Here is a 13,525-nt window from a genome sequence, read left to right as displayed (position 1 = left end):
CGTGACAGACAGCTCCACGGAGATTTTCTGCCCCCTCCCCCCAAAGCCACCGAACTTGCCTCTGATAAGAGAACAGTGGCACAGTGGCGCAGCAGTTAGCACTGCAGCCTTACAATTCCAGCGACCTGGGTTCAGTTCTGGGTACTGCCTGTGTGGAGTTTGCAAGCTGTCCCTGTGACCGTGTGGGTTTTCACCGGGTGCTCTGGTTTCCTCCCACAGCCAAAGACTTGCAGGTTGATCGGTAAATTGGCCATTGTAAATTGCCCCTAGTGTAGGTAGGTGGTAGGAGAATTGAGGGCAGTGGGGATGTGGTAGGGAATATGGGATTAATGTAGGATTAGTATAAATGGGTGGTTGATGGTCGGCACAGACTCGGTGGGCCGAAGGGCCTGTTTTAGTGCTGTATCTCTCTATGACAACAAAATTCAGCCCATGTATGCCCAAATAGATGATGTTGGCATGAGATTCCCTCTTCGGCCAGCTCTCCATAACATTTTCATTGGTTTCCACGAGAAACGTGTTTTCAATGGAATGACCCCTAACCTCTTACCCCTTGCATATTTCTGATAGGTACATGATACATTTGCTCGATTTGAATCTGCAGCTGCATGTAAGAATTTCCTTAAAAAACCTTAATGCGCTCCAACCAGGGAACATAATTTCAAAATAAGGGGGAAGCCTCTTAGGACAGAGATGAGGAGAAATTTCTTTACTCAGCGGGTTGTGAATCTTTGGAATTCTCTACCCCAGAGGGCTGTGGAAGCTCAGTCATTGAGTATGTTTAAAGCAGAGATTGACAGATTTCTAAATACCAATGATATAAAGGGATATGGAGATAGTGTGAGGAAAAAGGCATTGAAGTGGATGATCAGCCATGATCGTATCGATTGGCAGAACAGGCTCGATGGGCTGAATGGGCTACTCCTGCTCCTATGTTCCTGTGTTCTCATCTTGAAAATGGAACAGTCCAATGAGCTCCCTTTCCTTGATGTGCTAGTTGAGAAATCCGCAAACGGCTTTTCTTCTACTGTCTACCGCAAGTCTATCTTCATTGGTCAATATACGCATTAGGATCTTACAGTTCCGTGCCCTAAAGGATTGGCCTTATCAGTAATCTCGTAAATAGGGCCCGAGCCATTTCTTCACATTGCAAGCTTGACGCTGAACTAGGGCGACTGTCTGACTCAACCAGCCCCTGCTTGCAAATCTCAGAACATAATGTCTAACATTAGATGTGATTCCGCGATTGGACAGCACTTACTAAACAATCCCAAGTGTGTTAAGAATTACACTAACGACCAATTTAAGATTATCACTCGGCTCACAATGTGGCTCACTTACGCTTGTTAGAAGCTACATATATTCATAAGCAGGGACCTGTCCTCTGCAGTCACAAGGAACATGTCTAGGTGTTACGCCTTTTTGGATTAAATAAAAGTGTGTGGGACAATAGTTCCCTGGTGCATTCCCCATGGCAACACCTCGACCAATCTGATTCGACTTGCCAACCAATCAGCACCCTTTTCTCATGCAGTATAAATTGTTGCTTCCTTTGAAATTTGGCATTCTTGCATCTGTCCTGATGAGTGCACGATGAAAATCTTTGACATGTCTCTTTTCAGCAATACTCAAGTTCTGTACTAACAAGCGACGAAAGAAAATTCCTTTCTTTGTAATCTGGGGTATCAGCTACTTACAAAGTACGATTTAGTAAATGGGGATTTCTTTTAGCTTAGTTGTAATAAAAGTCTTAAAATGTGAAATCTTGTCATGTAATTCTTTAAATTGGTCTGGGGGTTCATCTGTTGTATTTTAATGTTAACGATCTCATTGAGGTCTTAACATAATTCTGTTCTGCGAGTAATGAACCCCAGTGCTTGGTTTGCAATGTTTTATGGCTTTATTCATTTTAAAAACCTCAACCAGGTCACACACTCAGTTTTCTAGAGAAAAGGTCCTCAGTCTGTTCAATTTTTTCTGATAATTATAACCTCAGCTATTTCCCAATTGTCACTTGTCTCTGCTGAGATGTTGGCTAATGATGTCCTTTAACCCAATAGCACTTGTTCGATCCCAACTGCGATATCAATGCACATTCCAATGAATGTAACCCAAGGTGACATTCAAAAGTTATCCTGTTCATAAATTCTTAACGATTCCTGTAGCTTCCTATTAAAAAAGTTGTAAATCACCCGTTACTTTTGCTACATCCTGCAAGGGATGATAAGTTTCAAGGGAGCGAATTGTTAACCCGTGGAGATAGTTCTGCATAGTGAACCTGTGGTGGTTAATTATATTTTAATGCTTTCTGCCTCGTTTTAAGTGGAGAATGGCAGGCTGCTTTTAAATCCTCCACATTGCCACGGCACTGTGACAACAATTTATTACCTGCGTTTCAGGTTGAATAAATGAAGTTAATGGACTGCGATGGTTTTATACATGTTTTCTTTGCTCCTAATCCTGTGTCTTCTTCAGTATGGCCCTTTGATAGCACCACCCAAACCACCAATATCTACCACCGAGAAGGAGGAGGACCACCACTTCCCAGTTCCCCTCCAAGTCACAACGCAATTCCGATATGGAAATATATTGGTCGTTACTTCATTGTTGCTGGGTTAAAATCCTGGAACTTCCTCCCGAACAGCACTGTGGGTACAATTTCACCACTTAAGCTACAGCAGTTCAAGAAGGACTCCACTCCCTTCTCAGGGCATGTGGGATGGACAATAAATGCCAGTCTTGCCAGTGACATCCACAACCTGAGAATGAAATTTTCAAAAGTGTGTGATGAACGCTTCCCCAAAAATCTGGTTCGGGGGCACCGGCGGACAATCAGTTAAACAGTGTAGTGTGCAGTTGGTAATTGCATCTGCTTTGTGAGTGATTGCACTGTGGCTGAATAAAATAAGACTAAAAGGCTATTGAAGACTTAAAATTCTGCGTGGTGTCCATATTGGTATGTCTTGCTTATGCCATGAGTAGTTGAGAGATACACATTAGAAAGGATCACCAGCCGGGAACATAGGAGACCATTCAGCTCATTTGCAAGTGGCCACAACTAATGCAAATGGACTACAAAGTGGGCGAGTGTGAGACCATCCACTTTAGACCTGAGAAAGATAAATCAGAGTATTTTCTAAAAGGTGTGAAACTGGGAATTTGGAGGAGCAAAGGGATTTGGGAGTCTTAAATACAGAAATCATTAAAAGCTAGTGAGCAAATACAAAAAAAACAATCAAAAAGGCTAACGGAATGTGTGCCTTTATCTGAAGGCATCTGGATTACAAAGAGGTCGAAATGTTTTACAGTTATCAAAAGTTGTGATTAGACACCATTAGGAGTAACTGTTCAGTTCTGGACTCCGCCTCTCAGGAAGGATATATTGGCCTTGGAGGGGGTGCAGTGCAGATTCACCAGATTGATACTGGAGCTGAAAGGGTTAAATTACAAGGACAGGTTGCACAGACTAGGCTTGTTATCCCTTGAGTATAGAAGATTAAGGCATTATCTAATTGAGGGGTTGAAGGCGATTAAAGGATTTGATAGGATTGATAGAGAGAAACTATTTCCTCTGGTGGGGCGAGTCCAGAACAAGGTGGAAATCTGGAACTCTCTCCCCCAAAAAACCAAGGATGTCAACTGAAAATTTCAAGACTGAGATTGATGGATTATTGTTCGGGTGTTAAGGGATATAGAGCCAAGGTGGGTAAATAAAGTTGAGTTGCAGATCAGCCACAATCCTGCTGAATGGAAGAACAGGTTCGAGGGGCTGAATGGTCTTCTCCTGTTTTTGTATTCCTATGATTATTGTAGCATTTGATGGCAACAAATTAAAAGGTGAACGAGCTGGGTCCTTGGCCTTTTCTTGTCTAGCATTGTATATTCCCTTTATACATTATATATATATATTGTATATTCCCTTTATATTCCTTTATACATTATATAATTCTCTTCATATTGCTTTATACATTATATATAATATATATTATATATTCCCTTTATATTCCATTAATTATATATATTATATATGCCTTTTATATGCATTTATATATATGTTATATATTCCCTTTATATCCCTTTACATATATTATATATAATATATTCCTTTTATATTCCTTAATATATAATATATTATACATTATATATTATACACATTATAATATACATTATATATATTATATATTCCATTATATATTATACATATGATATATATTTATATATTATATATTCCTTTACATATATATATATTCCCTTTATATTCCTTTATGCATTATATATTTATTATATATATTCCCTTTATATTCTTTTATATATTATATATATTACATATATTTATATATTATATATTCCCTGTATATTTCTTTATATATTATATATATTTATATATTATATGTTCCCTTTATATTCCTTTTCCTCTGATTGGAGTTCAAGATTTTTCAGATAAACAATGTAATTAGCAGCAGGGTGTGCAGCAGAGGTAAAATCCTATAAAGAAAGAAGGTGCATTTTTGTGGTTCCTTATCTTGCCCCAGAGTATAATTACAAAGTATTCACAGCATTGAAACAGGCCATTCGGCCCAACTGATCCATGCTGGTGTTTATGTTCCACACGAGTCTCCTCCCACCCCCTCTTCATCTTCCCCGATCACCATATCCTTCTATTCCTTTCTCCCTCATGTGTTTATCCAGCTTCCCCTTAAATGTATCGATACTATTCACCTCAACCACTCCCTGTGGGAGTGAGTTCCACATTCTTCCCACTCTCTGGGTAAAGAAATTTCTCCTGAATTCCCGATTAGATTTACTGCTGACTGTCTTATATTCGTGGCCCCTAATTCCGGTCTCCCCAACATCTTTTCTACATCTAACGCTATTAAACCCCCTACATAATTTTAAAGACCTCTGTCAGATCATCTCACAATCTCTTTTCTGGAGAAAATAGCCCCTGCCTTTTCAATCTTTCCTGATCTTTATAACCTCTCAGACCCAGTATAATTATTTAAATTTTTTTTGCCACCTTTGCCACTGCCCCTGTAGGCTTTTAGTAAGATGGAGACCAGAACTGTGTACAGTGCTTTTCAACCAACTAAATATTTTGAAGTGCAGTCTCTCTTGTGAATTATTATGGAGTTCTGTAACAATTGAAGGATATGATGTAATATTTTTTGGGCCCTTCTAGATGGATGGGCTAAGATGGGTCAAACTGTTTTTCTTGCCTCTTTCTATACTGTGATCTTGCTTCACTCTGAACAAATAGTTTGCCATTTAGCAAAGTATTACTTTCTGTTAACGACCCACTTCTTGTGTTGTCCTTTGCATTTTAGTCTGCTGCCCAAGTGATACGAGATGAAGATTGTCCATCAATGATTGTCCCCAGCCGACCCTGTACGTATGAAGTCTTCTTTTGATACAATACCTCCTGGAGTTGGTACTTACTGCCTTTTATATCAGGGTGGATTCACAATCCATGCATCTGGAAGGGAGGCCACACTCACAGGGAGTGTGGGTTGGGGTTTGAGTGTTGTAGGACTGTCTCCATCCCACCATCCCAGTGATTTCAGTTCACCCCCACTGGGAGTGGAGATTGTTGGATCATTCCCTGCAAAGCAATGATGCTGAAATTTACAGCTGTGCAGCATCGGATAATAAATATTGGGCTGAATTTTACTGGCCCCTTGATGTCGCAGATTGTGTCGTGGGGGCCGATAAAATTCTGCAGAAAGAGGCCCGCCTCGACCTGCAATGTCGAGAAGGGCCAACCGCAAATTACCAGCGGTGGGGGAACCTCGGTGCGGCCCCTCCCCACCCCGCCGCACGCTGGCAGCATCACAATTAGAATATGTTAAACGGTACTCAGCTCTGCAGATTATGCAACCCGCCGCCTCTTCACTGACACCTCCAGATTTTTCACTGAACGGGCGGCCGTCACGTGTTGTCCCGTTCACGATTTGAAAAGCCGGCGGGTCCTCAGAGGCAGATGTTGTCGCCAGCGAAGGTACGTTCTGTTATTCAGGGGTCTCGCTCTGTATTACGGAAGGGAGGGGGGATATTCAGGGATCTCACTCTGCATACTGGAAGGGAGGAGGGAGCTGGTCTGGGAGTAGTGGAGGGAAAGCTCTGCAGGCATGAAAGGAGGTACTGTGTACCCTCTCTCTGTAAACAGTCTATGCTCGGCGTTTATTTGTGTTTGTGAAGGAGCAATGAAACTCTATCCACCCTGTGTATGGGGAGGGTGCCAGAAAGGGCAGGAGCATTAAGGTTATATGGATGGTGGGGGCAATCGATTCAGCTGGTAGGATCTTGTTGTGGTCATGCTGTGCCACTCTGAGTGTTGGCCAAGATGGGCAATGCCATGGCACGCCACATAGTTGATCCATGGAAGCAGCTGATGTACCCATCAGCACCAATCCCCGCCCAATTAGGAACCTTCGAATACATGAAGGGATCAACTTTATTTATCACATGGAAATAAGTATGGCTGATAGGTATGTAATCCTCTTCATGTGAGGATCCGCATGTGCCAGAGGCAAAATCAACAGGCAGGTGCGATCCACGGAGAGGGCCCCGATTGTGAGCAACAGCCCCCATTACAAGGGGAGCTCGCCATTACGTTTGCTGAGCATCTACAGGTTCCACATGACATGCCATCAGATATCAGAGCACCAGTGTCAGAGGCATGTAGAGAGGGTAGTGTCATGTCTCTGTGCCCTGCTCAAAGATGACCTGCAGCCCATGAGCTTCAATGGACATCATATGCCTGCGGTCCTCATAGTGGCAGTGGTTCACAAGCTTGGCACGTATCCAGCACTCCAGGGGCCCACCAGAGACCTTTGTGGGGGTCACACAGTCAGCAGTGCACCGCTGCATCAGGGAGGTCACCAATGCCCTGCACCGGAGGGCCAGTGAGGATGTCCACTTCAGGACGGACTCTCACAGCCAGGCCCAGAGGGCCATTGATTCTGGCACCATTGCTGGAGAACCATAGGTTGTAATGTTCATAGACTGCACTCATGTGGCCATCAGGCCTCCCGCCAGGCTACCACCTGCAGATGTCACCATTAAAGGAGCCCTCTCAATCTAGCTGAAGCTGGTAAGTGATCACCGCAGATGCTTGCAGCGAATGTGTCACCGCCTCTCAGGCAGCTGCCATGACACCTGGGTCTTGCGCCAGTCCCGGCTGCCACCGCTGTTCACTGAACTGGCTCAGATGGAGGGGTGACTTCTTGGAGATAAGGGCTATCCTTTGCAGACATGGCTCCCGACACCAGTGAGAGATCCCACCACTGCTGCAGAGGAGAGATACAACACCAGCCACTGAGCTACATGAGCCACCATTGAGCAGGAGATCGGCATGCTGAAAGGATGCTTCCAATGCGTGTATGGACAGGGTGATGCACTGTATTACGGACCGAAGGCCAGCTCCTTTCTTTGCTGCTCTGCACAAATACACACCCAATAAGGGCCAGGCCTGGCATGATGAGGAGAGACACCATCAGGATTCCTCCTCTGACTATGAGGACGCTGAGGACCTACAACATGAAAGATGCACGGGAGAGCAGATGGCACCCAGGCTCTGCACGCAGAGCTAGCAGTGAGGTAGTGATGTACGGCAGTGGCTTATCAGACAAAGGTAGTCTGCTCCATAGGAACTGACATGAGCTCTGCAAGCCACACATCACCCTCGTCCACATCTGCAGCATCCCTGTGTAAACCATTAAAGGCAGCAGCTGACTGAGTCAATGTCCGTCACTGAGTCCATGGAGACGCTCATGAGTAATGGTGGAATGACAATAATGTTATTGCATACGTTGACTCTCCTGAAGGGCCAATGGTGCAAAGGGATGTGACATTGGCACTACATGCTGGCACTCATCATTCACACAGAGAAAATGACACACATGTTGGTAAGGAAAATTTAGACATATTTACTTTGCTGTGACACCTGTGCATTCCCATTTGTGTCAGTGTGTTCTCTGTAAACCTCCGTAATACCTATAAATACCTTATGGTGTATTTAAGTCTCACGTCCTGGAATGTGCAAAATTAAAATTATTCACCCAGGTGCGGCACGCCTACAAGAAGGAATGTTACACTTGAGTGGGAGAAGAGGATCACAACTTCACAGGACACTGGGACACAGCAGGGTAAGTATGTGGCAGCAAAGCAGAAAGTGCTGGGGTCACTCAGCAGGTCAGGCAGCATCTGTGGAGAGAGAAGCAGAGTTAACTTGCAGGTCTGTGAATTTGAACAAGTTAACTCTGTTTCTCTCTCCACTGATGCTGCCTGACCCGCTGAATTTTTCCAGCACTTTCTGCTTTGCTGCCAGATTGACGGCAGCCCCACTCTTCAGCAGTCAGGTAAGTATTTCTTTGATAGCTGTCAGGAAGCAGGTGCTGGGATGCTTAAAATAGAACCCCAGTACCTGTTGCACAACGGTCAAAAACTCTCTCACTGCGCCGAATGTCCCGCCTCCCCCCACGTAATATGGGGAGAGCGCCTCGACACTGTGATGCGAATGTCAGCCCATTAGCTTTGGCAGCTTTTTTAATGGAACCAAAAGAAAATCGGCTAATTCAATTTGGAGATACAGGGGAGCTACACAGGTGAAGACAGATAGCCTAAGAAAGCCACAAGCGCATCTGCTCATGGCATTTAGACTAAAAAAAAAACAAAATTTCATTTATGTAGTGCCTTTGGTGACATCAGAATGTTCCAAAGCACTTTACAACCCATTTTGAAGTGTAGTTACTGTTTTAATCGAGTAATTGCAGGAGCCAATTTGCGAACAGCAAGCTCCCACAAACAGCAATGAGATAAATGATCAGATAAACAGTTTTAATAATCTTAGTTGAGGGATAAATATTTGCCAGGACACTGGGAATAACCCCTTGCAACTCGTAGTGTACTGGGATCTTGTATATCCACCTGAGAGGAAAGATGGGGCTTTGCTTTAATATCACTTCCTGAAGATGGCAATTCCACCAGTGCAGCACTCCCTCAGTACTGACCCTCTGACAGTGCAGCACTCCCTCAGTACTGACCCTCTGACAGTGCAGCAATCCCTCAGTACTGTCCCTCTGACAGTGCAGCACTCCCTCAGTACTGACCCTCCGACAGTGCAGCACTCCCTCAGTACTGACCCTCCGACAGTGCAGCACTCCCTCAGTACTGACCCTCCGACAGTGCAGCACTCCCTCAGTACTGACCCTCCGACAGTGCAGCACTCCCTCAGTACTGACCCTCCGACAGTGCAGCACTCCCTCAGTACTGACCCTCTGACAGTGCAGCACTCCCACAGTACTGTCCCTCTGACAGTGCAGCACTCCCACAGTACTGACCCTCCGACAGTGCAGCACTCCCTCAGTACTGACCCTCTGACAGTGCAGCACTCCCACAGTACTGTCCCTCTGACAGTGCAGCACTCCCACAGGACTGACCCTCCGACAGTGCAGCACTCCCTCAGTACTGACCCTCCGACAGTGCAGCACATCCTCAGTACTGACCCTCCGACAGTGCAGCACATCCTCAGTACTGACCCTCTGAGTGCAGCGCTCCCTCAGTACTGACCCTCCGACAGTGCAGCACTCCCTCAGTACTGACCCTCTGATTGTGCAGCACTCCCACAGGACTGACCCTCCGACAGTGCAGCACTCCCTCAGTACTGACCCTCTGACAGTGCAGCACATCCTCAGTACTGACCCTCTGACAGTGCAGCGCTCCCTCAGTACTGACCCTCCGACAGTGCAGCACTCCCTCAGTACTGACCCTCCGACAGTGCAGCACATCCTCAGTACTGACCCTCCGACAGTGCAGCACTCCCACAGGACTGACCCTCCGACAGTGCAGCACTCCCACAGGACTGACCCTCCGACAGTGCAGCACTCCCTCAGTACTGACCCTCCGACAGTGCAGCACATCCTCAGTACTGACCCTCTGACAGTGCAGCGCTCCCTCAGTACTGACCCTCCGACAGTGCAGCACTCCCTCAGTACTGACCCTCCCACAGTGCAGCACTCCCTCAGTACTGACCCTCCGACAGTGCAGCACTCCCTCAGTACTGACCCTCTGACAGTGCAGCGCTCCCTCAGTACTGACCCTCCGACAGTGCAGCACTCCCTCAGTACTGACCCTCCGACAGTGCAGCACTCCCTCAGTGCTGATCCTCCAACTGTGCAGCACTCCCTCAGTACTGACCCTCCGACCGTGCAGCACTCCCTCAATACTGACCCTCCAACAGTGCAGCACTCCCTCAGTACTGACCCTCCGACCGTGCAGCACTCCCTCAATACTGACCCTCCAACAGTGCAGCACTCCCTCAGTACTGACGCTCCGACAGTGCAGCACTCCCACAGTACTGACCATCTGACCGTGCAGCACTCCCTCAGTACTGACCCTCCGACAGTGCAGCACTCCCTCAGTACTGACTCTCCCTCAGTGCAGCACTCCCTCAGTACTGACCCTCCGACAGTGCAGCACTCCCTCAGTAATGACTCTCCCTCAGTGCAGCACTCCATCAGTACTGACCCTCCGACCGTGCAGCACTCCCTCAATACTGACCCTCCGACTGTGCAGCACTCCCTCAGTACTGACCCTCCGACAGTGCAGCACTCCCTCAGTACAGACTCTCCCTCAGTGCAGCACTCCCTCAGTACTGACCCTCCGACAGTGCAGCACTCCCTCGGTACTGACCCTCCGACAGTGCAGCACCCCCTCAGTACTGACCCTCCGACAGTGCAGCACTCCCTCAGTACTGACCCTCTGACCATGCAGCACTCCCTCAGTACTGACTCTCCCTCAGTGCAGCGCTCCCTCAGTACTGACCCTCCGACAGTGCAGCACTCCCTCAGTACTGACTCTCTCTCAGTGCTGTACTCCCTCAGTACTGACCCTCTGACTGTGCAGCACTCCCTCAGTACTGACCCTCCGACAGTGCAGCACTCCCTCAGTACTGACCCTCCGACAGTGCAGCACTCCCTCAGTACTGACTCTCTCTCAGTGCAGCACTCCCTCAGTACTGACCCTCCGACAGTGCAGCACTCCCTCAGTACTGACCCTCCGACTGTGCAGCACTCCCTCAGGACTGACCCTCTGACAGTGCAGCACTCCCTCAGTACTGACCCTCCGACCGTGCAGCACTCCCTCAGTATTGACCCTCCGACCGTGCAGCACTCCCTCAGTACTGACCTTCCGACCGTGCAGCACTCCCTCAGTACTGACCCTCCAACAGTGCAGCACTCCCTCAGTACTGACTCTCTCTCAGTGCAGCGCTCCCTCAGTACTGACCCTCCGACAGTGCAGCACTCCCTCAGTACTGACTCTCTCTCAGTGCAGCACTCCCTCAGTACTGACCCTCCGACCGTGCAGCACTCCTTCAGTACTGACCCTCTGACTGTGCAGCACTCCCTCAGTACTGACCCTCCGACCGTGCAGCACTCCCTTAGTACTGACCCTCTGACAGTGCAGCACTCCCTCAGTACTGACCCTCCGACAGTGCAGCACTCCCTCAGTACTGACCCTCCGACCGTGCAGCACTCCCTCAGTACTGACCCTCCGACAGTGCAGCACTCCCTCAGTACTGACCCTCCGACTGTGCAGCACTCCCTCAGTACTGACCCTCTGATTGTGCAGCACTCCCTCAGTACTGACCCTCTGATTGTGCAGCACTCCCTCAGTACTGACTCTCTCTCAGTGCTGTACTCCCTCAGTACTGATCCTCCGACTGTGCAGCACTCCCTCGGGACTGACCCTCCGACTGTGCAGCACTCCCTCAGTACTGACCCTCCGACAGTGCAGCTCTCCCTCAGTACTGACCCTCCGACAGTGCAGCACTCCATCAGTACTGACTCTCTCTCAGTGCAGCGCTCCCTCAGTACTGATCCTCCGACTGTGCAGCACTCCCTCAGTACTGACCCTCTGACTGTGCAGCACTCCCTCAGTACTGACCCTCTGATTGTGCAGCACTCCCTCAGTACTGACTCTCTCTCAGTGCTGTACTCCCTCAGTACTGACCCTCAGACTGTGCAGCACTCCCTCAGTACTGACCCTCCGACTGTGCAGCACTCCCTCAGTACTGACAATCCGACCGTGCAGCACTCCCTCAATACTGACCCTCCAACAGTGCAGCACTCACTCAGTACTGACCCTCCGACCGTGCAGCACTCCCTCAATACTGACCCTCCAACAGTGCAGCACTCCCTCAGTACTGACCCTCCGACAGTGCAGCACTCCCACAGTGCTGACCATCTGACCGTGCAGCACTCCCTCAGTACTGACCCTCCGACAGTGCAGCACTCCCTCAGTACTGACCCTCTGATTGTGCAGCACTCCCTCAGTACTGACTCTTTCTCAGTGCAGTGCTCCCTCAGTACTGATCCTCCGACTGTGCAGCACTCCCTCGGGACTGACCCTCCGACTGTGCAGCACTCCCTCAGTACTGACCCTCCGACAGTGCAGCTCTCCCTCAGTACTGACCCTCCGACAGTGCAGCACTCCATCAGTACTGACTCTCTCTCAGTGCAGCGCTCCCTCAGTACTGATCCTCCGACTGTGCAGCACTCCCTCAGTACTGACCCTCTGACTGTGCAGCACTCCCTCAGTACTGACCCTCTGATTGTGCAGCACTCCCTCAGTACTGACTCTCTCTCAGTGCTGTACTCCCTCAGTACTGACCCTCAGACTGTGCAGCACTCCCTCAGTACTGACCCTCCGACTGTGCAGCACTCCCTCAGTACTGACACTCCGACCGTGCAGCACTCCCTCAATACTGACCCTCCAACAGTGCAGCACTCACTCAGTACTGACCCTCCGACCGTGCAGCACTCCCTCAATACTGACCCTCCAACAGTGCAGCACTCCCTCAGTACTGACCCTCCGACAGTGCAGCACTCCCACAGTGCTGACCATCTGACCGTGCAGCACTCCCTCAGTACTGACCCTCCGACAGTGCAGCACTCCCTCAGTACTGATTCTCCCTCAGTGCAGCACTCCCTCAGTACTGACCCTCCGACAGTGCAGCACTCCCTCAGTACTGACCCTCTGACCATGCAGCACTCCCTCAGTACTGACTCTCCCTCAGTGCAGCGCTCCCTCAGTACTGACCCTCCGACAGTGCAGCACTCCCTCAGTACTGACTCTCTCTCAGTGCTGTACTCCCTCAGTACTGACCCTCTGACTGTGCAGCACTCCCTCAGTACTGACCCTCCGACAGTGCAGCACTCCCTCAGTACTGACCCTCCGACAGTGCAGCACTCCCTCAGTACTGACTCTCTCTCAGTGCAGCACTCCCTCAGTACTGACCCTCCGACAGTGCAGCACTCCCTCAGTACTGACCCTCCGACTGTGCAGCACTCCCTCAGGACTGACCCTCTGACAGTGCAGCACTCCCTCAGTACTGACCCTCCGACCGTGCAGCACTCCCTCAGTATTGACCCTCCGACCGTGCAGCACTCCCTCAGTACTGACCTTCCGACCGTGCAGCACTCCCTCAGTACTGACCCTCCAACAGTGCAGCACTCCCTCAGTACTG

General features: G+C 48.8%; 1 protein-coding gene across 6 annotated transcripts in view; it reads left to right on the top strand.

The window, feature by feature from the left end:
- slc44a5b (solute carrier family 44 member 5b) overlaps window positions 1-13,525 on the top strand; it is a 371,713-nt gene that overhangs the window by 237,421 nt on the left and 120,767 nt on the right. For all 6 annotated transcript variants that reach the window (XM_068036576.1, XM_068036579.1, XM_068036575.1 and 3 more), the window contains exon 7: window positions 5,325-5,385. In XM_068036576.1, the coding sequence (XP_067892677.1) occupies window positions 5,325-5,385 (61 nt within the window). The remainder of the gene's footprint in view (window positions 1-5,324; window positions 5,386-13,525) is intronic.

The sequence above is a fragment of the Heterodontus francisci genome, chromosome 8 (assembly GCF_036365525.1).
Source record: "Heterodontus francisci isolate sHetFra1 chromosome 8, sHetFra1.hap1, whole genome shotgun sequence".
Classification (NCBI taxonomy): Eukaryota; Metazoa; Chordata; class Chondrichthyes; order Heterodontiformes; family Heterodontidae; genus Heterodontus; species Heterodontus francisci.
Note: the sequence above shows the minus strand (reverse complement) of the source record. Positions and strands in the feature narration are given on the sequence as shown.